General features: G+C 37.3%; 1 protein-coding gene across 3 annotated transcripts in view; it reads right to left on the minus strand.

The window, feature by feature from the left end:
• Positions 1-26,839, minus strand: part of HERC2 (HECT and RLD domain containing E3 ubiquitin protein ligase 2) — a 105,169-nt gene that overhangs the window by 59,429 nt on the left and 18,901 nt on the right. For 2 of the 3 annotated variants that reach the window (XM_064711388.1, XM_064711381.1), the window contains exons 4-20: positions 21,099-21,236; positions 13,088-13,307; positions 11,296-11,396; positions 10,397-10,553; positions 9,483-9,593; positions 8,999-9,170; positions 8,287-8,460; positions 7,475-7,663; positions 6,703-6,854; positions 5,708-5,865; positions 5,151-5,264; positions 3,550-3,801; positions 2,483-2,676; positions 1,750-1,950; positions 894-1,122; positions 695-819; positions 88-266 (exon numbers count right to left, since the gene is read on the minus strand). In XM_064711388.1, the coding sequence (XP_064567458.1) occupies positions 88-266; positions 695-819; positions 894-1,122; positions 1,750-1,950; positions 2,483-2,676; positions 3,550-3,801; positions 5,151-5,264; positions 5,708-5,865; positions 6,703-6,854; positions 7,475-7,663; positions 8,287-8,460; positions 8,999-9,170; positions 9,483-9,593; positions 10,397-10,553; positions 11,296-11,396; positions 13,088-13,307; positions 21,099-21,236 (2,866 nt within the window). The remainder of the gene's footprint in view (positions 1-87; positions 267-694; positions 820-893; positions 1,123-1,749; positions 1,951-2,482; positions 2,677-3,549; positions 3,802-5,150; positions 5,265-5,707; positions 5,866-6,702; positions 6,855-7,474; positions 7,664-8,286; positions 8,461-8,998; positions 9,171-9,482; positions 9,594-10,396; positions 10,554-11,295; positions 11,397-13,087; positions 13,308-21,098; positions 21,237-26,839) is intronic. The other variant, XM_064711396.1, reaches the window with a different exon arrangement.

A 26,839-nucleotide genomic window follows, 5' to 3' on the forward strand; every position in this document is an offset into this window, starting at 1 on the left:
AAATTAACCACTGTTTAGCTGACTAGTTTATAGAATGTCTAAATACATATTCTGTACAAAAGTAAAAGACAAATTCAAAACAATTACCTTAGTAATTGCTGAATTAACTGAACTAATGGTAAACTTTGTTTTCCTGCAGATTCATAGATTCCAGTGTTAATAAGGTCTTTGTCCAGTGGAGTTCTGCTCCTGTGAAGTGTTGATGCATTTGCTTCTTGTTCATCAATTTCTTTTTCTTTCTGTGCCTCTTTTTTTGCTTCAATATCCTAAAAAAGTAAATCAAGTTAAAGAAAATACATGAACTTCCACTATGATTATGAAACATTTTGTTAACAAGCACTCATGTTAATAAGATCAAGCTACTTTTACCTAGAGAAAAAATGAAATAACTCCTACCAGATAAAACGCGTATTGTATATTCTGCAACAACCACATGGGCACACTTTTTAAAAAACAATTATAATTGCTTTTAATATAAATGTACAATTACAACAATTATAAAAAGAAAGGCAAAGTGAGGGATGAAGGTGGTGAAGATAAAAAAGTGTAGGAGAACTCCACAAAACCAGGGTGGACACATGCCAGTAGCTGCTACACAGTTCACAACTGAAGGCACATTTACTCTTGTATTTATGTAAGTAACAAATCCAGTCGCCTGCAGAAGAACCTGAACTGCAAAGCTGATGAACCATACCTGGATTTCTGCAGTAATAGCGGCGTTCAGTGCAGACTCTAAACCTCCATCAGCCATCAAGCTGCCCACCAAGAGGTCAATCATAAATCTACGTCCCGGGCTGACATTCATTTCATTTCCTGAAACTAAGAATGGAAGAAGCCATGAATGGAGTCAAAACACAAGGGCCAAACAAGGAGGCTTCAGTGTGAGGACCGACCTGCACTGGGCAGGAGCGCTGAGAGCGCCCTGGCGCGCTCCTCAGCCGTGGGCAGCAGCACGGACCAGCCGCTCTGCAGCACCGCCTGCGCCGCCGACTGCACCGTGTTCAGAACCCCAGCGTTGCTGGCCAGCGTCACCACTGTCTGCTTCAGGCTGTTGAGCAGGATGCTGCCCAAACCTAAGCCAAGGCATTCTGGATCCACCTGATGACTAATGGCAGCATGAAGCTGAAAAAAAAAAAAAAAAAAGGTAAATTTTAATTAATAAGTGATATGAACTTGTTGGGGTTGGCAGGAAGTCATTCCTGGAGCAAGTAAGTTCAGTGACCAAGATACAAACTTACAGCTGCAAATCTGTAAAATTAAAGGGAAATGCTGGCTTGCCTACATCCTGAATTTACACCAATACTCAAAGATCACGAATGGTAGCTATAAGCCCCAAAGATCTGAAGTAAACCTAAAGAATAACTTAAACTGTTTCTGCATCACTACATTATGCTAGAAAAAACAGCACATTTTCAGTGACTCAGATTCCAATTAAAGGGGTCATTCACTTTTAAATATGCTATTTAAAAATCATAAAAATGCTCAGAATCTCTGACTATACAAGGCTTAATCCATTTAGATATTGTTTTTATAGTTCATTCTTAATGAAACTCAGAAGCTGTCAAGAAGAACAAAAAACAACCACTAGATGCCAAATTTCAAAGAGTATAAAATGATAGTGTAGTTATTTCACTTTTTAAAATCAATAGAAGTACTTTAAGGCACATTAAAAGTCATGGTTTCCATCCAAGCAACTTAGTGAAAACATTCAGCTCAATGACTGCTCAAAGTGTAAGAAACTGAAGGTACCTGAAGCCTTAGAAGATTTAATGTTGCCACAGCCATACACTCCTTTTCCTGAGGAGGGGGCCAGTCCGAGGATCCATCCATTCCCTCAGTCACTTGTCTCAGTAACAGATCCAGCTGCTCAAATGTCATGGGGCAAACATCCACCACAAAAGGTACTCGCAAGCCTATTGACCACTCTGAACATGATGACCAAGCAAAACTCTATAAATGGAAACAATACATAAAGTTCCACAGTTCGTTATTTTCTAAATATGACACTGACTACAGACAGGAGTGTAAAGCTAAATCTGCCTTCAAACAGTAACAGATGATTTGGAAATAATACCAACACAACTATCAAAGAGAATGCTTGACTTGCATCCTTTTAAACATAGATAAATCCATACAGATCCAGAACTCTCTTATCACATTTTCCAATGTGCTGTCAAACCCAATCCAGATACCTCACTACTTCTGCCACAGGAAACCTTCTGCTGACAACTCCTCAACTGCTGTATCACACAATACAAAACAGGTAAATTGCTGCTTCTCAGAACACCCATCAGAGGGAAAGCTGATCACCCATTTTTGGCAGAACAACTGTGCAAGATTTGTTTTTTTCAAAGCCTTCATTTACTCAGAATAAGGAAGAAAACAAAAAGTCATGCAAGCACAGAAAGAAGGACCAGGATTATAATACAGAACGGTAACCTCAGTGGGAAGTAAAACCAAAGAATTCAAAATTAAAACCTACCTGAGCAGGTCCACAAGCAATTCCAACTATGTGCTTTGTGTCTAATCCTGGGAGAGCTGCGGGCTCTGGTTTAGTGATACGCAAAGTATCAAAATGCTGACACTGATCATTGCTTCCCCAGCTGTGCACTTCACTGTCTTCAGTCAGTGCTAAACAATGGGTAGATCCAGCTGCCACATCTATCACTTTCTTTCCTGATAAGAAAGTGAGATATGGAAAATATAACTTAGGTACAAAAATCATTGACAGAAAAACAGCAGACGCAAGGAAAACTATGCTAATTACAACCATGCTTAATTAGGAACGTGTGATGGATGCCATGAGCCTCACTTCTGCCTCAGTAGTGCATTGGAAGAGTACAGCAAAGCTTAAACCAAGAGACAGATAAGTACAGAAGTTTTACAAGTTTAAAGAAATTATTCTACTTTGTGTCCCTTCCACTTAGAAACTTATTTGGGAAAGAGTTATTTAAAAATCTCCCCATCTACGATGAGAGAGTGTAAAATTATTCTCATTTAGATCATTCAACATATATGAGTAACAATTTAAAGGAAAGATAGAGCAATAAAAGAAGTTTCTTCCTCATCTTCCCCGACAGAACCTCAGGTCTTCTCCCAAATGAAGGAAGTCATTTTCTCTCCATTACAAACTGGTCAAAAGTCAAACACATATTTAGTGACTTTTTTGTTGTCTGTTATTCTCATTTATTCTACTCATCTGCCTTAATCTAAGCATATAATATATGTATTTATTTGCATGATAATGCAAACATACTTGCTTTAAAGACGCATTTTTGTGAATCTAATAAAAGAAAAGCAGCAAGAATACAGAGAACACGAGACATTCCGCACTTATAGTAGTCATAATATCGTCTTTAAGTCTGCTAAAATCTTTTGGGTGTAAATGCAGAAGTGATGGGAAATGCCTATTATTACCTTTTTCATTGCTACCCGTGTAACATATGACAGAGTACATGGTACCATCACTCAAAGCAGAGTTCATTTGTGTTGGGTAAAAAGCTCCAACAACACAAAGAGCTCTGGAATATTTCCACCTCTGATAATTACCTTTCAAGCCTTCCAGCAGTTTGGGATATCGAACGTGCTCTTCTGTCCCATGCCCAAGTCTCTGATTGTCCCCTTTCCCCCAGGTGTAGACCTGGCCATCTTTGGTTAAAGCAATAGAGAACTGACTCCCACAGCGCACTTTCACAATGTCCAGATCTTGAAGCTTTTCTATCAGCTTGGGAGTTTTGCAACCATCACTGCCTCCTCTTCCCAGTTTTCCATAGTCTCCATCACCCCAAGACCACACCTGGCCTTTAAATCAGAAGAAAACGAAAAATAATTTAACTGCTTTTTTCATTTAACTAAGTCATCCATTTTAACAAATAAATTCTTCATAATCTGGTATTTGCAAGCAGAAATTTTAAACTGTATTTTAAGGAAAGCAGTTCCAAAATAATTTTTAACTGTTTGTGACAATAATAAAGAACAGTATTTGAAAAATACTCATGTTGACAAAACTAAACATAAAAAGTGCAATATATAAGATTCATTGAAAATCTATCAGTGTATGGAAAGTCCTTCTAAAAATAAATGAAGCATAGAATTTACTGTAAATCAAGCAAGTTAAAAACTGCCTTCTTTAATTATTTATAAGAACTTACAAAACGTTTTCTACATCCAGTGGCCAAATTTTCTGTTAAACCTATATTAATTTTCAGTTTATATCATTCAAGTGTTTCTCAAAATGAAATGAAATCATCACAGTTATCATGTTCTTTTGAAATACACTACTAAATCTAAGTCTTGATGTAGAAACTTAGAAACAGTCAAGTCATTCTGCATCTGCAGTAAATAACATTATGGTTCAAGGATGGTGACCCATGCATGCCCAAACAAAGTCTTGTTTTATGTTCTGATATATTTTTGTTCCCTACCCACATCAGCAGGTTCCCTAAGGTACTCTGATGAGCAATAGAAGCATGCAAGGCAGAGGGCAGAGAGAGGAAAAAAAATTGATAAAATCTGGGTTTCCATTTCCTGTATGAGCAAACATTTCAGTTTTTAAATAATGCACATCATATAACCAGCTGTATTTCAAAGGAACAACTAGCCTCCAAGAACTATCTGCTTTCTAAGAGATGACTTTGGGGTTTGACCTTACAATGAAATGCAGGTTTTTAATCTGTCTCACCCTAGGCACCTTGGTCAGGGATGTTGGAAAGATAAATTTCCATGCAGCTTCTCTTTTGCACTTACAAAGGGTTAAGAGAGACAGCTCTCCTACTCTGAATTCTGACTTTTGTAACAACATGAGATATTTGCACTTATATAGCAACAAATAAAATTTAGACACTTGCACATATATGTATTATTTTGTGGGTACATTATACATTTACACTAAATATACATATACCATAACTCAATATATTTACATATTCATAAGGAACATACTGCATATCTATGCATGGAAATACTGCTGCAACATTATCTACAAAATGTATAAATGTACATTTTTTTTTTGCCCAGAAGGAATTTCAGCTTCAAATTCTTATAGAACTCAAGCTGCTAGAAATAAGCATATCTTCAGTACAAATATCTTCAGAGCAAAAGGAAGGACAGGTAACCTTACTTAAAATTTTAACTTTTATTTTGCTACTAACCATTTTCAGTAACTGCAAGAGTCTGAGCATCTCCACTCCCACACGACACATCAATAACTTTGAGTCCTTTCAGCCCCGTGACCAGCATTGGGATGGTCTGATCTTCACTGGAACCTTCAAAACAAAGTGGTTCTGTGAGAAGCAAAACCCAGAAGGCCTTACAAGTTCTTTTGTTTGGTTTTTCTGCTTCTTTGCTTTTGGATGCTTTATTGTGAGGGTGCAGGGTAGCGTTGTTTAGTTTTGCTTTCAGATTTGAGTGTCATGACTAAGCTCCTGCATGGTTTTTGAGAGACACCCAACAAGGATTTAACCCATGAAATAGTCTTAGCTTCATGAGGAATGGAACAGAATATTGTGCAGATTTTTCTTCTCCATTCAGTTGTTTATTTCCAGATAACTCAGGGAATTTAATGGGTTTGAGACAATCCCTCCCATAATTATTTCAATTCACATGAAACCACATAATGTTTGCAAATCAGCTTTAGGTGGGATGCAAGATGATTTGCAACAGGCACTAAATTGTTCAACAACTTATCTGAGGCTATCAGCTAACTCACCATGCCCAAGCCTGCCGTAGTTTCCTCGTCCCCACGTATAGAGCTCTCCCTCAGCAGTAATGGCTGCACTGTAGGTGCTTCCACATGCAATATGAACAACATGTTTGCCAGCTTGCTTCCCAGACAAAGCAGATATCATCTTAGGCTCCTCCAGGGGGCTATTTAAAGAGAAGGTGACATATTTCACAAAAGGTGATTTGATGAGTAGGTGATAAAAGGTGCTAGACATACTTGTTAGAATTGCTGCAATTTTACCTGCAAGCCTTATTATTAGACTGAAGTAACAAAACACAAATAGAACTAAAAGCCAAAATTAAGTTCAAATTGTTCAACAATACTACACTAACCACTGAAGGAATGTCTAACAACTGCAACTTCTGTTTTCAACTGAGTTCATGCAATGCTTTTAAAAAATATTTGTCTATTGTTAAAAATACTACCTTTAAGTACTGTATCTGACCAATTAATTTCATTACACTGATAACCTTTGTGTAGTCTCTCTTGTCTCAGAGGGAATTCTGCACAGGGGGAAGACACATAAAATCTCTAAAATAAAACAAAACTAAACAATCTATTGACACACACCCCCTATACAATACCATTGTAGAAGACTGCTTCTACACAAAAGCAGGACAGTAATGTCCCAGAAAAATGGAGTAATGTACAACATGACTGCATAAAAAATAATGACCCTGCTCCAACATGTGAGTCAACGTTTCAGAGAAAATGTGCTCTGGATTCATAAAACCATTGATAAAAGGCCTGATAACAGTGCTCACTACTACACCTTCCACCTATGAGAACTTCAGAAAGTAACATCAATAGACAACTAGGAATATTCCAGATAGAGAAAACAAGCAGGGAGAATGCAACTTTTGTTCAGTAACAGAGCCAAAGGTCAAATGCTGAGCATTGCTTATACACACAACAAAATAATTTTTACTAAGAATTCAGTATACTTGCAAATAAATGTTATGATTATTTTTAATACATACACTGTATCCCCATGACCTAGTCTTCCACCATCTCCACAACCCCAAGAGAAAACTTCACCATTTGCTGACAAAGCCAGGTAGTGATGCCCATCTGAATGCGCTGCTATCTTCACAATATTTCTGGAAGCTAGACTCTGCACCAGCTGTGGTCCCTGTAAACCAAGCAAAAGCAATATGCTTACAAAATCTGCTGACATTTTCCATCACATAACTAGATACAGTTTTCCTATTTCCAGTTTTTTCAAAACTTTGTTCTCGAATTAATGAGGTGAAGGCATGAAGAAAAAAAATGGTCAAGCATGACAAAACCAATGCTTTGAAGTAACTTGTTCCCTTTTTTATAGGTCTTCAGCACATATGAAAATGGTTTTTATCTTAAAATTACAGGCTATCTTAGTGACAAAGGCTTCTATATACAGTGTACTTTTCTCTGAGAAACTACACAGCTTGGACACAGTTATATCACCAAAGTAAAATCCATTTCATATCTTCCAATTTCTGAAGTGACCAAGGCCAGCATAGCAATAAAAGCAATTATCATAGTATCCATAACTTCCAGCATGATCGAAACTACAGAATCCATAAGCTTTTCATCTAATCAACCCAGGAGACAAACCCCACTGCTTCTGAAAGTTCAAATACAACAGTACAGAAAGCTCACAAAAAATCAGCATGCCTCCATCTACTCTCCTAAGAAATTGTAAATATTTAGAAGAGGAAACTTATGAAGTAATACAGAACAAATTTTTAAAAACACGTAAAAATCTCTCACCAGAGTGTCGCTGTTATATGCTTGTGTATAAACTCTTCCATTCCTAGATAATATCAGAAAACGTTTCTCTGCACAAGCAACCTGCACAACACCAAGGTTGGCCAGTCCTTCACACTGAATTGGACCACTCACATTAGCATAGTACTTCCAACCTATTAATCCCCAAGCAATGACCTCTTGCAGTGATCCCTAGGAAATAAGAAATTCTGTCAGTACTAAATTTTGAAACAAACAGCTTAGTAAAATCCACAGAGCAAATTATTTTTTAAAACTTAATATACCAATTGTGTCCAAATCTGAGACTGTCATTCTTTCCAATAGTCAATAAAACCTACCTAATTAGAAGATAGCAAAAATAAAGACTTGCATGCATCATATTCAGTTCAGACTGGTACTAAATCAGCAATAAGTGGCTATGGTAAGAGATTCAGAGATTTTTCAGGTTGGAAAGTTTGGCATTTATCTTTTTCTTTCTTTTATTTTTCTAGTAAGTCAGACCCCCAGCATTTATAAAGTCTGGTCTTGAGAATTTACTCTGAGAAACACAACAACAGCTCAAAATATGGCAGAATTAGCCATAATGTGGTAAGAAAGAATGGTTCATAAACCATAAAATTGCACTCCAAGGCTCACTCAAAAAGTGTTGATAAAAGTTAAGGGCAATAAAAGTTACCCAAGTAAGACAAATTTCAGAACTCAAGGTTATGTGGTGAAAATCAGAAAGGATCTTAGGAGCTGTTTTCCTTGCATTCTGAAATTCAGTGATGCTTTTAGGGAAAAAGTCTTACTGTATTTGATATTGCAAAAATTACCTTATGAGATGTAGGAGAGCTACACTGTGGAGGCATACAAGGGGTGGCAAGGCGGTCCAAATGGGCCATGATCACCACAGCTGTTTGTCTCAGATCAATGGCCAGCTCATTGTCCTGTGGCAAAGTCAGATACCTCAGAAAACTTTCATTGGGACTTAGAGGGTAAGTCAGGAGCTGGAAAAGAGAAAAGAGCAGTCAGAAAATATTCAAGGTATATCTGAGACTACACGATAAAGTTTAGACAAGATGACTATCTGCACAAGTGTAAGAGAAAAAGAATTAACTCTGCACATCCTTTTTCACATTAGAGAAAAATCTGAAACATGAATGTTGATAGTCAGATTGTGTATATAATAGAAAGTTACAAGCATAATAAAAGTGATTTATCAACCTCAGTTAATAGCTATGACAAAGAGTCATAGTTGAATTAATTTTTAACACAAAATAAAAACAATCCAAATATGCAGAAAAGTTAGCCACATCTAAGTTCCTTATCACATCATCATTAACTACAAAACACAATGCTTACTTCTAATCATGCTGTGACATTCTTTCCCATACCTCAAGAAACTCAAATGTTCACATGAAAACCAAACGACCATGGAAAACACCACCACCAACTTTGTTTGGCTAATTTTATGATTATTTTAACTAGGCAAATGAAATTTGATTCAACCATAATGCCCCTTTTAAATAAACCAAGAATAAGTACCTGAATCTCTTCCTCAGTATTGGGCATGTCTTTATTACATATTATACTCTGAAACCTTTGTAGCAAAGGTAGAAGGGGTGCACTTGTTCCCTGTGCAGATCGCTCATTATCCGTTTCCCTCGTTCCGTTATCCCACAGTTGAAGCAGCAACATAACTGCAGACAACATTTGGCTGAAAGAGGGAATCAATATTTTCTATTAATAAGCATTCCTAAAACCATTGGGTTAGGTTATCCATACAATTCAATCTCTACATTTTGAAGTTTAGCAAAATTGGATGTCAGGGCTTTCTGTTTTAAACAGATCATTAACATAAAAAATCGATTTTGCACTCTAGATAACATTAGGTCTCAATCACCACTGCTTTAGTAAAAAAGTGCATATGAACTACAATTATTACATTAAACCTAAATTCACGAAAACTGAAGCCTGTCAGCCCTTTCCAACAGTGATGGCTAAAAATCAGAGTGCTCATGCTTCTCACCTTAGTGTACCCCTCTGCACTGCCAGTTCAAGCAATATGGCAAGTGCCAAGTGCTGGTCTTGCAAAGGAATGTTTCCTGGCCCCTTGGTACTGGGAGCTCCATGCACATCTCTATTTAAAAGTCAAACAATATACATTAACTAACAGGAAATAATACACAGTTGCTTACCAAAAGCATCTACAGCACCCCAAGAACCACTAAACTTACAGGAAAATATCAAAGGGATGATGAAAACAGCTGAGAAGAAAAGCCCACACATTCCAAACTATCAAATTTTAAAGGGACATCTAGGCTTTAAAAACACCCTAAGCTTCACTATCTATCTACAGTTCTATTAAACCTGCTAAGAATATGAAAAACATTTTTCACAGGTGAAATTCAAATGTGTTTTATGATATTCACCTTAAGGACTTAGTTCCAGTATTGAAAAGACATTTCTAGTAACTACTAGTAACTTCTAATAACTACTGTAAAAAGGTAATAACTTGAAGCCCACTTAAATAACAGGGAAAAGCAGAGGACTGTTCCAAGTCCAACATGAGTGCATTTTCCCTCAAGCACAAAAATCTGTATTATTTTACTATACTTGAAAGGCACAGTTAAGAGTGCACATACATAGCATTACCAAAGCATTCTTCTGCAGATATATTTACATTAGTAAACCACAATTGTTTTGCTAAATTTTATGCAGTCATTCAGAATATACCAATTCAGATTTTTCTTAAGCAGCTAAAATCATTAAAACATGTTTACAGAGCAGCATTTCAATAGTTCATTAATTTTTTGCTTGCTTGTATAACTACATTGTAAAAGGAAGGAAATCTCTCAAATTTTCTATAAATCACTATGTTTATACCCCCAGTTTCTGAGAGATGCAAGCTTGCCACTTAACAGCTCAAAAAAAGAAACTTACCCAGTCACAACAGACCTTAGGAATTTAGTAGCTCTTTCTACCACTTCCAGCCACACAGAAGACACAGTCCCTTCATCAAAAAGGGATGCCTCTGGTAGAGCTCGCAGTGCATCAAGTGATTCCTGTAACAATTCACTGCACAAGTCTGCATCTTCACCTAAGGAGCACAGCAAGAGCAGTTACATTCCCACCTTCACACAAGTTAGAGAAATGGTTGTACACCATATTTTATGGAGCTTTTATTCAATATATGTTACTTCCTAAAAGTTCTCAATTTTCACATGAACATTTGACTGCAAGATTCTGAAGAAATTTTCACCAAAAAAAAAAAGTCAGAAAGGTGAAAACCCAAACCAGCTGATTTCACTATGCAGCCACTGAGAAAAGAGGAGAACTAGAGCTGGCTGGAGTAAGCCCACACCTGACATCTGACCAAATGGTGCAGACTAAGACAGGCAGGTTTATTGGCACAGATGACAATTCTGCCAACCTCTGCAATTTGACAAATAGCTGACAAGTAAACCAACTAAACACAAGCTTCACATTCAAAGCTTTTTCTAAGCTGCTGCTATCATGTAATAACACAGTGGCTTGACGTTGTCTGAAGAATAAATCTAACTTTTCTGAAATCTAGGACTAAAAATCCATGTTTTTCATGAAATGCCAACTTACTTTCCTCAGCATAAAACATCCCAGAAAAACCCAGCGTCGATACTGGCTTGGGTGGCTTTGATCAACAACAACATTGCTGGGCATAATACCACATAAGTGCAATTATCCAAATCCATCATTCACAAATTCATAGTTCTATGCCAATATTTAACACAGATATACACACTTTAATGAGTCACATGGCTTCAAATGAAATATATATGCAAAATGCTCAAGAGCAGACCTACCTGATCTCCAGGCTCTACGAAGAAAAGCAAATGCAAATGAAAGTGCTGCTCGGGATCCAACACGTGCAAGTCCTTCCACACCTTTGCCCACAGGTCTTGAGCTAAATAAAATTATGTATGAATAGTTTCAATAACCTTGTATTACAATAATATATATTTATGCTATGATTATTTTTTATAACATATATTCAATAATTTTATAATTTAGCCATATACATGCATATACAATGACACAATTTTTATTTGTAGAGAATCACAGCTGTGCCTTGAGAAACAAGGTGAACAACATCAAAATGTCAGCAACCAAAATACAGCTTCAACCACTTGAAAGAAACAATTAAATGTCCAAATCAAAAAGCTTCACAGAGGAAAATATAAACCAGACCAGCACAATGGACTGCCACCAAAAAAATGCCCATAGTTACTCAAAGTGAAATGATGATGCTTTACTCAAAATACACAAACAGAAGGCACTCCATGTACTAATTATCTACTTGGGAAGTGTATATTTTTAGTTAGTTTGGACTGCATAATCTAAGCTTACAGACTTCTTAAAATTAATCTTTAATTATTGATAATTAGTTCCACCCATGTTGCCACTGCTTATCTTTCTATTCAAATCTCAATGCCAAAAATCTCTTTGCAGTCTCTGTACTTGTGTGTGTAAGGAAGAGAGACAGCTTCAACTTTTGGTAATATTCACTGGACTCACATTCACTTTGTTAACTTCTCATGCAGACAATCAAACTAATTTAAGCAAGCTACCCTTTGTAGTCAGCAACAAGAGATTCCCCACCACTTCCAACACTGCTTGAGATCACAAAAGTGAACAGCCTAGGACTTTTTCAAGAAATTATACTTGCATTTTTAGCAATCTAATAACTTAAACATATCAGTGCTCTTTTTAATCAGAGCTGAAAAAAAATTCAAGGGAACAGGCTATTCAAAGATCTCCTTGTCAGAACTCCAATTTCATAATAACTAGTTGTGATATCTACTTACATTATCCTTTCATATCTGAATCTAGAGATTCAATCTAACAAAAATTTCTCTAGACAAATTGCTTATTCTGTTAGACAGCTACTGAACGCTTTATTTAATGCCTTATCTGATAGATTTTTCTATTTTTAGGTCTAGACAGCTATCCAGACATGAAAAGTAATCAGATGGTTCCTCACTCAGTTACTTCTCTTGAAACAGTTGCATATAAAATGCATAATTACATCATTTCTCACTCAAACTAAGGAGAACTGTGTTCAGCCTTTTTTGTATTTGTATTAAATAGTTGCATATAAAATGCACAATTACATCATTTCTCAGCCAAGCTAAGGTTCTATGTTCTGCTTTTAGGTATTTGTATTTTTTAATTTAGGTGAGCTGAGCAACTATTTAACTGAGCAACTATTGACAAAAATATATTGTTATTCAAACAATGTAATTTCCATTAGCACCATTTCTGAAACAGGCTTCTCCATACTTTCTAGCTGAGCAGAACAAAAGAAATACTTCAAAAAATGTATTCGTACAGCTCAAAGTTTAATGTCTACAGCAATGTATTACAATAAAAACCTACTAGCACAAACAGAGACACTGTCGGAAAGCACCAGGCAAGAAGGAGGACTGATGGCAGGGAACACCACATAGTATGGTAAAGCCATCTTAAGAAATCACAAGTTTCTTGACCATTAATGTTTCACAAGAAGGAATAAATCACATTAAGCCCCCACAGACAGGTTGATAACCTTTCTATAGCTTTTCTAATGGATCAACTTGTTCATGCATGTGTTATTACCTTTTCTTATCCACAGCAGGCAGAGGAACACTACTGCTTTTCCACTTTACTTTGATGTTTTCCTGAAGAACTGCTCTGTTCAGAGCAATGAAATATCGTTCCAGGATGACCAGCCTCTGCTTTAGCCTCATAGCTGAGAGAGCTGTTGTTGCAGATTGTGTGGCCAGAGTCTGCTGTTCCTTTACTAGTACCTGGAGGCATTCCTTCAGTTCATTCACATCTGAGAATCAGAGAGAAAAACCATTTTATGAACTTCATCTTTGTTATACATAGCATCAAGAAAAATAAAGACAAATTGAAAATTATAAATTGACCAGAAGTCTGAACCCAGGGGAACTCCCCATTTCTGTATTTAATGCACATGGTATGACATAAATAAAACAGGTGTTTAAACACAGGTTAGCATCAAAACTAAACATATCTAAACCTTCACATTTCATGTCTGAAATTAAAACATCAGGAAATGCTTTATGCTTTTCAAAAAAACAAGTTAGACAACAACTTCTTATCATCATCCAACCTCAGAGTCAGACTTCTCTTAAGTGCAGGCAAGTCCCTTGCAAGTCCCCACATGAACATGCTTTCATCTTACATATTATCTAAAGTTTCCCAGAAGTTATAAAACTGCTCTCAGAAGCTCTAGGATCATTGCCAAGACCTGCTATGCTTCTGAAACAACACCATAAATAAGATGCTTTCAATTGCTATTAGCAAATAAAGGATCTCACTTATGTACCAATGCTAGAATATTAATTATTCTTTCTCTTCACCACAGCAAGTATGCAACAGCCCAAAGTCTTATTAATCTAATAACTGATGGTGGCAAGTACAGTGTCAAAACAACTACAACGAAAAACCACTCCAAAATAAAAATTTGGAAACTGTATTTTTATATACTCTGTAGCTTTAATTCCTAAGACAAACACCAACAATGTACATTCCTAAAGGAGTTCTTTTCTGTCCCTTCATTAACAGTCTGGTCACTGAGCCACCCCACTCTGCTCTGCACTGCATTACTATACTTGTCCCTAAGCCAACCACATTTGTTGCCTGGCAGCTACACAGAAGTATCTTTGTTTTAAATGACACCTGACTAGGGGTATGAAAAAAACCCATATGTCTGCATATATGTAACAATGTGAGAAGATGGACACATTTCAAAATAATTATAAAAAAACCAAACCCAAAACCATACAAAATCAACATTGTTTTTGGAACAAGTGCCTCCTAACTATAGAAATTTAGACACTTTTATGGTAGTCTCTATGGTTAAAGGTTTTAATCTAAGGAGGTATAAAACTTCTTTTGCAACTGCAGCTGTGAAAAGTATTGCAAAATTTTGTCCCCCATCTTCGTGTACCCAGGAAAGAATTCAAGCAACTCTTCCTGCCACTGGATCACATTGCACAGTCACTTAGGGTTTGCTGTCAGGCAGCATCCCAGCCTGTTTTCAACATTGCTACTCACCTTTCACCATTTCATAATGTGCTAGATTCCTTCCCCTAGGCAGTTCACATCTTTCCACCTGACTATGAGGGACTTATTTTTTTCAGCAGGAAAGAAAGATTAAAAAATATTCCTTGCAGTCTAGACCTCTCAGATAGAAGTGACAGCAACAATTATACATCCTGACTCAAACAACAAGAAATATGACAAAATTGACAAGAAATTTTATAAAAAGCCACATCACACTTAATTTTAGCTCTACAAAATTTCCCAAACAACTGTGTAGCACAGAGCAAAAACACACCAAAAAAAACCATCTCACAGTGTACCACAACAGAACATAGTCAATACTGACATCCCATTTTCATGATCCCTCTAGGCAAGCCATTCAAAGACATAAGTCAGGACTTTTTTCCTCCCTTCCTGAACACTGGAGACCTATCACCCTCTAAAATATCACCAGGCTATAAACACCAAAGTACAAAATGACCATGCTCTCTCCTCTTCACAAAGAGACTTTGCTTAACACTGTTTCAACAAATAATTTTATCCTGCATATTCAATTCCCAAATTATGGTCTCATATCCATAGGAAAAGTAAAGAAATAGTCAATGAAGAAAAAAGAAGGCACTTTAACAGTTGTGTTTGTGGAAAAGACTCTAGGTTTGGTGCTACAGAAAACAAGCACAGGGTGATAGATTCAGGAATCTGTCAAGTAATACAGAGCTACAGCATTCGTCCTTCATTCCTGCCTGGCAGGTCACCTAATCGTGGAACCTCTCTAAATATGCTCCCGAAGTTGAAGATTAAAGTGAAAAAGTACTTTGTTTCGAAACAACACACTAATGAGAAATCCATCATGGGGACTACTAGAAAGAAACACTTGGTACAAGCAGAGACCACCTACTCTCCAATCCTCAAGCAATTACCCCACAAGGAACTTTCCCTGAAAGTCTGCAACTGCAAACTTTCCAACCACTTTCACTCAGCCACAATGACATCCAGGTGTTACATACATTAACAAAGATACATTTCTTGCCAGCAGAATTGCCTTGTTAAGGTTTAGGGTTTGACATGTTTCAATGATCTCAGACCTAGGGGAGGTTAAGAAAGCTGGGGGAGAAGGATGTGTCTTCACAGTTAAAAAAGGCTACAATTTTAGGAAGGCTTTCTACCAAAATTAAAATATTCTGCTCACAAATACTAATAAAAACTTTCTTTAGAATTTCAAGAATGCAAAACAAAGTTCATATACAAAGTGTAGTAAAGGCTGGAACAGGTAATGATATCCTTATAACTCAGACATCTAAAAACTGAACCAAGGACTGTCTTGTTTTATTAAAAGCAACACTATTTTAAGTGAGATATATCTATACACTTCCTCACTTTAAATCTTCTCTTATTCCACAATAAGTAAATTTATCTTTACAAAAAAATAAGTTAAGCTTTCAGAAGATTTAAACATATCTGGGAATCAAAGCAGTGAAACTCATTTCAATAAACCTTCAAATGTGAGCAACACTTGTTACTGATGAACCGAACAGTCAAATGAGAGAATAGCTTATTAATAGCAACGATTCAGATTTCATCTGAGAAGGTTACAGGGAACTCTTAAAACAAAACTGCTCCTGTGTCACTACACCAGCCCTTGATGCCAGCCATCCTATGCTTTGTCAGTTATTCTGTGAAATTTACCTATTCTGCACCTGCACTGTAGGAGCTGGAGTTCATACCACACCAGTTTAATTTCTCAAACCGCCATTAGCAGAATACTTGTTAACTGGCAGCTACAGTCAGGTATGTTGCTGGCTGCAGTAGAGCTAGGCAAGGGTTTTACCCTCTTCTGTTAAAATTAATCACATCTCTCCCTCCTCTCAGCAAACAACACAACTACACATCTTCACTTCCTAATTCCTCCTGCCCAAAGTTCCCTGCATTAGAAGGAAAAACACAGGAATTGTTCAACCCAGCCTATCTGACAGAACAGAGTTAAGAAGTGGTGCTACTCAGATATTTGAACAAAACAAACAGCTGGAGAGAGCAGCTTCTTAAACCATCTCTGACACTAGCCCTAAGACAGGTAGCATGTCCAAAGGCAGTATGCTCCTGTTTTAGCAGAACAAAGAGATAACTTAACATGCTAGGTGGTTTTTAACACTCATTTCATTAGCTCTTTTAGGGAACACTACATGCTTGTGACAGATAAATTAGGCACCTTAAAAATGCCAATATCAGGCTGAAATGTTTCCAGGTTAACTAACAAACTTCAGTAACAGCAAATATAGAGGCTACAGTGTGGAGAGATTTCAGACTTGGAAACACATTTCAAGCAGAATTTGGCATGAATCTACTGTTATAATGAGTACACATTCCTGTCACCAGCAGAACTAATGTGCTCTAATTTCCTAGAGAATTTCATATTTTGTCTTCTCTTTCCCCTTCCACTACAAACTATTTCCAATGGACAAAGAGGAGATAAAGGATGCAGTTGGCTTGGCTTAACAGGCTTCTAACAACCCTTCAAACCTCTAGAATGAGCAAATTCATAAGTTAGAGGGAAGGACAAAAATGCCATCACATACACACAATTTCCTTCAGAAACAAAACCAAAATTGGCTTTCAAAGTAATTTTGTACCAACAAAGACTAAAATGCCTAAAGGTCATTTAGCTTTTAGCTTTCTGCTCCCCTGTTCAAAAGATGAACAACATAAAAGTCCACCTTATTAGTATTCAATAGAAGAAAGAAAGTGAAGCGTCTGGAGGAGAAGCCTTATGAGAAGGATCTGAGAACACCTGGTTGTTAAGCCTGGAGGAGACTGCAGGGAGACCTCATTGTGATCTTCAACATCTTTGTTAGGGGAAGTGAAGGGGTAGGTACCTGTCCTTCACTCTTGTGACCAGGGACAGGACTCAAGAATATGGCACAAAGCTGAGGCAGGGGAGGTTTGGGTTGGATATCAGGAAAAAGTTTTTCACTCAGAGGGTGGTTGGGCACTGCAGTTCTTCAGGGAAGTGTTCCCAGTGAGTAGCAGTGTTTGGATGGACAATGCTTTCAGGCACATGGTGTGATTTATTGGGGTGACCTGGGCAGGGCCAAGAGTTGGACTCAGTGATCCTCATGGGTCCCTTCCAACTCAGCATATTCTACAATTCTATGATTTCAAAGTCTTACAGCAAAACTTGTTTAAATAGATGCTCTAATACTCATGCACAGAATTTAAATTCCTGTCTGTGCGTAAAAAACACACTAACACATTTGTAAATCAATTGTAAAGCATCTAAACTTGAAAGTATGAACCAAGAAATTTGATAAAAGCCAAAAGTATCTCAATAAAGAAGGCTACAAGAAGGGTTTTTTTCAATGTCATGACTACTTTTTAATTACTTCTGAACACAGTGTAAATTTAGATTTCATTGTGTAACTAAAAGCCCCTTACAGGATGGAAGTCCTGCCTATCTCCTTTTCTCATAACACAAATGCAGGAATACAAGTGCACTGGGTAATGACAAGTATCTCAACAAGCTCACTGAAGTCACATGGTTAATTTTAACCTTGCCTCTTCAGTAGTGCCCATAAAGCATTTCCTGGTGCAATCTTGGGGATATTGTACTAACAATATCAGAAAAATAAGGTGCAACACTGAAAAAAGTATGCTCAATATAGCCAACCTTAAGCATATTATGACTAAGAAAAAGAAGCCCAAGAAGATGAAATACTGCTCTATTTTCTGCAGGCTTTGAACAACCACTTCAAAGAGTTTCCTCTTTTTCTTTTGCCCATACCTAGGGCTGAACACCTGGGCCTCAGATCATGTAAGATGTTAAAACCTGAATGATCTTCAGAAAAGAAAACTGAAAAAAGAAGAAAGTAGTAAACAAGGATTTTTAGGAAGAATCAGAGGAACTTCTTTATGAATGTACTCAACTTGGTATGAATACAACAGGCAGAAGATATTTCAAAGGAGCACTCATCTAAAAAAGGAATAGTTTAACAGTGGTATCACAAAAGAGCTGCATATGAAATAGAAGAACTAAGACGTAAAAGAGAGAGAAAAAACCCACCTTAAAAGTCAAAAAATGACTTACACATGTATTTATTATTATCTTATGTATTCTTACAGTTCTTGGAATAGTAGGATTGTTACAAAAAATAAGAAAAAAAGAAAACCACTGTGATATCTTTGCCCTGTACTGACAGCACAGTGATCTCAGCATAAATGAGACCCAGAGAAAGCATTTTGCTTCTCTGAACTTGTGCCAGGATGACAAAACAAGCACGGAGCTGAGGGGCACATGAAGTACTGTTCCTCAGCACATTTCATGAGCAGGTTCTCCTCTGTGCCCCCAGAACCTCCCAGCCCTCATGGGGAGGGTGTCACAAGGCCCACTGACCTAGATTAGCCTGCTCAAGTTCAACACCAAGATACCAAGATGTAATGCAAAATAAGATTGCATTACAGCACCTCTCAAACATACAGTGTCCAATATCTAGTTACTATTTTCATAATGTAAGGCTGTAAATCATTCAACTCAGCAGAAACACTTCAGTGTATTGACCTGAAACACTGACTTTAAATGCCTCTTCAGTTCTTTTTGTAACATAACTTCAAATCTCCATCTCTGAGTTATACCTTACTTGTAAAGGAATATAAAACTGTAAATGAAGACATAGTAAGTCTTTAATTCTTACTTGATCAGCAATGATATATTTAAGAAATAACTCTCCTTTTTAAAAGTTCCCTCATGGATTTGACAAGGAAATGTTTAGAAGTTCATTTTTCAAAGGATAATAGAAGAAATGCTTAAAACAGTTCTCATTTTATGAAACATTAACAGGAAGAATCAAAATGGAACGGATGCTCTAGCTTTTTCAAAATTAATTACCAAGCCACAATTAGGATGGCTCAAAAGGCAGCTATTAGCTATATTTCTGACAAATGCAAAACAAAAATTTACAAGGTAACCTACAATCATGAACAAAAGGCCCACTTGTGGTTTATTTATACAATAAATGCGTTTATTGTATAAATAAACCACAAGTGTGCCCCTAACACTGTTTAAGGATTTTTATCACAGCTAGGTGATACAAACTTCAAGCACGAATGGTAACAGAGTCAAGGAATAAAAATTTATTTCTGACAAATTATAACGTCTTCACATGTTATTTCTAGAACAAGAATCCATACATGTGGCAATAAACCGTACTATATATAAGTATTAAAAGTAACTACAAGACAGAAAGCTGTTTCTTTCTGAAAGCTCCAAACACACAAATATCCTTTTTATTTTGAAAAACTGCTTCTTCACTTTTTTAAAAAGTAATTGAAGGGTGAGCTTAAAGACCAAATTGGAGGGTGAATTTAAAGACTCTGGTCAGCTGCAAGAAATTTGTTAAGATCTTTGACATTTAGCTTACTATTCTGTAAAACAGTTTTATTTTACTTTTCAGCAACACACACTAAATAAGAATATAAGACATAAATAATGTGACCTTCAGCTCACATCTCTACAGCACCTTCAATTCTCACTCCCTCTTCCACTGTAGTGGCAATTCTTGTCATTCCTGATATACTGCAAGATTCTGTCCTACTACCAGAGTGACAGCAAATCCATCTGTCCTCCTGTCCTCAAGGAAAGGGAGCAAGCAGGCTGGCACAGAGCAGAGGACAGCAGCCTGGCAGCTGACCTGTGGCTCAGCAGAAACAAGTATCTCCCCCAGCACACACAGCTACACAGATGCAGATTCTGGCACTGGAGAGATAATACTTTTCCCAGGGATCCTCAAGTGTTTCTGGGTGAGGGGAAAGGACAAGTGACACAACAGATGTCTCTGAAGTTTGTACATGCCAACATCTGAATCAGGCAATATCATGTACCAGGAACTGTAAAATAAACTACTGAACTGAGGCTTCTTCTGATCTGCTATTTTTAAACATGGACAATTTTAGACAATAAACTGCTGCTCTACAGTCACCACAAACCTCAAATGGCTTCAGTATCAAAAGCAGTATTTTATGGACCTCCACATGAAGATGTGAACACACAAACTGCTGTTCCACTGCCACCACAGGTGCAATTACTGTCAGCAAAGGTCAGGACAAACAGTTAACTGAACTAACCATTTCAACCTTCCTCCCATGATTCACAGAAACCTATCTACCAGACCATGAAACCAAAGAGAAAAATCACCCATTAAACCATTACTGCCTGCAGAAAATTCAGGCTTCAGAAACAAAGCAATTTCTTTATAATGTCTGCAACTGAAAAGAAATATTCTGAAGACATTGGAACTTTTCACTGGGTTATTACTTCATTTATTTCAAGCTGGTCTATCGTTCCTTCAAGCAGCCTGAAAGGGACAAATTGACTCTTCAAGTCAAGAGTCTAATTAAACTTGAAATTAATTACAGTAAATGTCTAATTTCAGTCACAGTTAAACCACGTATCCAACTTGTTTCACTAACCTAACAGATGCAGATGTCAGCAAGAACATTTGATAGAAACACTTCCTGATGGATACAGAATACATGATGTCAGTGAAAATGACCAAAACAGCTGTGATACCTGGTTGTTTACCCCACACCCAACTCTCAACAATCGATTTGGCCCTGTAGGTGGGCAGTGGAGTCTCTTCTTCATCTTTCTTTTCTTTGTCATTCTGCTCTTCTTTCTTTGATGCAGTTTGGCATTCAGTGCTATCATCTAAAGAAAACAAAAGGGAGGGGGAAAAAAAAGACCAGTTAAGCTACCTTCAAGTCAGGCTGGAATTCAGGTCTAGATTAGAAATATATAGGTGAAATCCCCAGCCCACAAGCTTATAGAAATTTTGTCTATCATTAAGAGAACATGGTGGGGGAAGTTGAACTGTCTCAGGTGTTGGGTCTCATGTTTACCTTTCATAAGACAGCGACCTTGCAATCCAGAAATCACCTTTGTAACCTCCTCAGCATGATTAACATTTAATATAGATACCATCATGTAAGAATTGAAAAGGATTTGCAATACACAGTACTGCAAAGAAGGCACCTGAAGTCAGACCGTGCTCCCAGCTATCTGTATTGCTGTAGCATTTACTTGGTTTTATATTCTGTTTCCAAGAATAAAAAAAAAAAAAAGACAGCAATAGCCTATATTTCAAAATCAAGGAGAGCTACACATTGGCATTTACACTACTTTTATGCAGCAGTATGTCAACATCTGTAAAACATCTAGCATCTTAGTAATTACTGGCAAGTACTGAAAATAATACCACCATTTTCTGCCCAAGCAACAAAACATCATGTGCAATCCTTTTGAGACTACTTTCACAAAGTCAGAACACAGACATTAGTCACTTATCTCTGTAATCAAAGGCTGCCTGAAAGTCTCAATTTTCTAAATGGAGTAGAACTAGACAGCTGGAAGTTTCTCTTTATTTATATTGGGACATGGGATTTCCATATCCATACCTCCAGTCAGCGCAATGCATAAGATTGCCTTGCAACTGAGGGACACGTGGGCAGCCACTTTCCTCACCCTGACCTTCTTTTCAAACCATACCACTCAAAATTTCTCAAGTCCAGCATTTGAAACTTGCCTATGAAGAGTTTAGTTCCAGTCTTTTTTACCTGGCTCCTAGAACTGATCCATCCTTCATTCCTATCTGCCTGTCTAGTCCAGAGATTCCATCCCTAACTGTTCCAGCTACAACATGACAGATAATCACTATTATTTTGTCTTTTTTCCTTTCTCATTCCACATACCCCACCAAAATAATACATTTGTACCAGCATATATCAGAAGAAAATAATAAGCAAGAGGTTTACATCAGTAGCCAGACATGGAACATCTGACTGCAGCCTGCCTCACACTCATGGAGTGAGATCAAAGGCTCTCATTACCTCAGAATGTACAAAATGCACCTATCACAGTGTACAAGAACATTCAACTATTCTTTCCATCTGGCCTAACAGAAAATTAATGCTTAATCTGGCTGGAACTGGATCTGTGATTGCCTCTTTGTTAAGTTTTTCTTTTTTAACTGGAGACAATAAGACCTCCCAAAATAAAGTTCTTTTGTGCCACCTTAATAACCCAAATTTTAAATTAAAGCACTGTTTCCTGACCTGTAACTGACAGGTGTTTAGGAGGTGGAAGATGAAGACTGAAGGGCAGGAAAAAAGGAAAGGAGGCATAATTGCAGTACCCATGATGGAGCTGAGATTGTGGGCCAAGGAAGAGATAGCAAAGTCACTTGAGAACAGGAAAATGCAATTTGGATATACTTCTTGTAAGTGGCAAACAGAGAATCCAACTGTGTCCCTCAAACAGGAACAGCCTGTGAGTCACCAGTTTGATAACAATGTCCAAAATGTGATTCAATCCAGCTGTTTCTTTTCAGAGGCACAGGAGAATAACATGAAAAGTACAGAACTCATTATACACCAAGGACCCTGCTCAGCCCCAGTGGCTCACAATATTTCCACAGTAACACCATAAATCTCACTGTTTCTCCACTCACCCACACGTCTAGGGACACACTTTGCAGGGTCTGGAATTTTAGTCAGTGGGTAGAAGGATGCTGTGCCAAGACACAATTTACAGGCAGATGTAGGAGAACTTGTGATGCTTTTCAACAGATCCTTGGCAAAGGATGACAACCAAGGGCAACAAAGTTAGTCACTTAATCAAACTCCTCACTGCAAATAGAGAAGATCCCAATCCAGGTGGGAACTCAAGCTTTGTATGCAATAAAAACAACCCTGGCACGTAAATCCACAGGAGGATTTCTTTCTCAATTGTCTGTATGAACCAGGAAGAGGAGCAATGAGAGAAAAAGTGGAAGGAAATGAGCTAAAAATCACATTAAAAGACCATGTCCAATTGTTCCACAAAGACAGTTCACTAAACTTGCAAAAAAACTACTTGCCACATAACACACATAGCTGGTATCAGTCTAGACTGAATGCAGCAACACAGACATCATAATTATGGAAGTTCTGTTATGCTTCATTAAAAATTTTTAAACAGGAAGACCCAAAGATTTTTCAGAAAGAGGGGCAGGGAAGAGAAATATCTTGAGCAAAACCAGAACAGACCAAAGTAAAAAGACAATTTCACAACCAGTGCATTCAAAAATACAGTGCAGTGTGTCAGTATGATTTAACTTAATTTTGTGAACATTGTGGTGGGGGAAGCAACATAACATCTCTCTGAAAGACTTTCCCCTTTATTATGTTTTAGTATACAGCCTTATACCTCTAAAGTGAGGCAGGCAGGCACAGCCAGCAGCCAGAACTGAGCAACTGAAGCAACCCTTTTCAGCTAGAAATGAGCTCCCAAACCAAAGCACAGCAGCTCACCATGTGTGCACTATCTTGCACAGCCATGGCCTAATCTGGTATAGACAGAGCATAAAAAGGAAGCACTAAAAATGGAACTTACATTTCATAATCAATGAGGGAAAAAACCTGACACTGCATAGTGGCCTCCACCACCTGTTCTAGTATGGTCTTGTGCTGCTCTGAAATGCCAATGAACTCATGCAGTTGGGAACCCCTCCGTGGCAAGAGAAAGCCTGCAACAGTTCCCCTACAGATGTTGACAGGGCAAAAAGTCACATAGAGTGCTTTAGAAAAGGGCTGTGTTTTACAACCACCCTAAACCAGTATTTGGTAGTCCCAGATCCAGGGAATGTTTCAGCTGCAATATATTTTCTGTCAAAAATCCTTGATGTTTTACACACACACCCATATATATATACACCTACATACACAAAATTGATACTTGTTATTTGTGAGGGAAAGATCTGCTTTACCATTTGCAAACCATATTTATACAGCCTTCTAGGTCAGATGATAAGATCTGATCTCCTAATCCTAATCAGAAATAAAATTCTTTTCTTCCCTGTATACTATTTTTTAATGCATTAAATTATTGTTTGAATTGACAATAGAGCATTCTACACTTCTGAAGTCAAGCTGTCCAACAGAGTGACTACAGACTTCCCTATCCTGCAGAATATGAAAATCCACAGCTGAGCACTGAATTTTTGAGTCACTGTGTACAGCCCACAGCTGGGTCAGGGGAAGCAGAAAAGTGCCACTTCTCACTTTTAACAAGTTCTCCCTTACACAAAAAAATAAAAAAAAAAAAAGAAGGCTCAACGCAGGAGCCAGCCGACATCCCTACACACTGCTCCAGTTTGATTTATAATGTGGTTTGCACAGCAGCCACCATAACCAATTCCCACATGCTGTTATTCTTGTCATAAATGTTTTGTTCCTGCCAGCCTCTCTGGAATTGCTTGTGGCATTTGGACTTCATTTAACCTGCTTGCAGGTGCAACACTGCATGAGGTTTGTGTATTTAGAGGCACCAGGCAGAGAAAGTCCAACTTTCAGGAAAGGGGGAACAGAAAAAGAAGCCCACAGTGTTTACCAAAGGCAGGACAGAGGTATGAAGCTGACAATTTTGTATTTTTGTCCTGGAACTTAAAACAGCTAATTGAAACAGAATTTTCCACCTATGAAGTCTGAGAAATCAAAAATAAATAAATAGCAACCCACAAAAGAGACTTTTGTGTCTTAAAGAGACTGATATGTCTTAAAATTTTACAGTAACGGTTCTCTAACTTGAAAATTTAGTAAGAATAATATTATTTAATACTTTTTATTATTTTCAGAACACAGATTCCAGTATACAAGGTATTAATCTAATCCAAATTTCCTGAGGGCAGCCTGATTGTCTTTGAAATACACACCATGCTAAAAGTGCACCTGTATTTGGACATCACTACTGTCACAGCTGTGTCCTCAGATGGTACTTGGAAACACACAAACACATTCTGCTGAACACATTTATCAAACATGTTTTTCTTAAAGTGCCACGAATTCAAAACAAAGACCTTATTCCTAACCAAACATTCTTGCTCACAGGAGAAAAAAAAAAAATGCACTACTTTTATATTCTTCCTAGAGTAAAAAGGAATGGTTTTTGCTATCAATAGCATGTTCTTCCAGTCTGCTGCCACTGCTAATATCCACTGACAGAATGAAGAGCCTCTTCTGAACAGTCCAGTCAGCATCAATAGAGAGCTATAGCACTAGTGAAGAAATATATTTTTATATATATAGATATATGTGTGTGTGTGTGTGTGTGTATGGGCTTAAATCAAAACTTCTTAAAAAAGACTGAATAGAAGGGACTACATACAGCAATCTCTCTTGTTCATCTCCAGATTAGTCAATCTAGCAACAAACTCTGAATATTGACATTAATCTATATTGCTTTTCATATGAAACCACTGGGTTTTATATAAATCTCATTACTTGTGTGTACTTTTCCCTCTCGTCTTGAATTATATTTGCAGATCATCTATGCAAAAAAAGTAAGTACCAACTAAACAGATGTAAATACTTTAGATTTTTAATTTCATTAAACTCAACCTAAGATGCAAGTTCAGAGGTGCAAACTGACCACCAATTTTTCTGCTTCCATGATCAAACATACAACCTGATTGACAGTGACCTAAAATTGCCCTTTTTTTCCCCCTCAAGCCTGGTAAGCAAGATAGCTGTATTTTAGAATCCTGTAGGCCAACACAACAGCATTTATGAAGACTAACTTCACAAAAACACAGTTCATACATTAATCCTAAGAGCTAAAAGCCTAAAAAAAGCTGTTATTTAAATCTCCAAACTACTGCAATGTTTCAAGAGATATGTAGCAGGACATACACCCTCCAGCTGTGGAAAGGAACAGGTGTGATCTGTGCTGTGTAATACCTACACTTAACTCCTCCAGAAGCAAAGACAAGTGGAAGGTGGCATTCTAGTTTTTACCTTTGTTACTCACCATACAATTTTAGTGTTTATTTTAGTTGGCATTATCTTAATTGGCACTAAAATAAACTAAATTAATTTTTCCCACAACAATAACAGGTAAGTGATCTCCCTGGCTTTATCTCAACTCCCAAGCTTTTATATTTATATTTATATTTTTAATATTTATTTAAATATTTTATTTCCACCTCTCGTGGAGGAGGGGCAGCAGGCAAGGAGCTGGAAGGGTGAGCACCTGGCTAAGGTCAGCCCACCACAATACAGTACTGGAAACAAGAAGTGGCAGTCTGCCTTCACCACTATGTACATGAAAAAGCTTTCAAAAGCCTCATCACAGCTTGGACATTTTAGCATAACATAAAAGCCTTATTTATACAGTGAAGTGTCAGAAACTCTGTGTTTTTAAATAAGTGTTCTACAATTTTTCTCTCAATCAACACTTTTTGAACTTTCTGAAAGTGTACACACAGCTGGCATTAAAAA

The sequence above is a fragment of the Zonotrichia leucophrys genome, chromosome 1, assembly GCF_028769735.1.
Source record: "Zonotrichia leucophrys gambelii isolate GWCS_2022_RI chromosome 1, RI_Zleu_2.0, whole genome shotgun sequence".
In the NCBI taxonomy this organism is placed as follows: Eukaryota; Metazoa; Chordata; class Aves; order Passeriformes; family Passerellidae; genus Zonotrichia; species Zonotrichia leucophrys.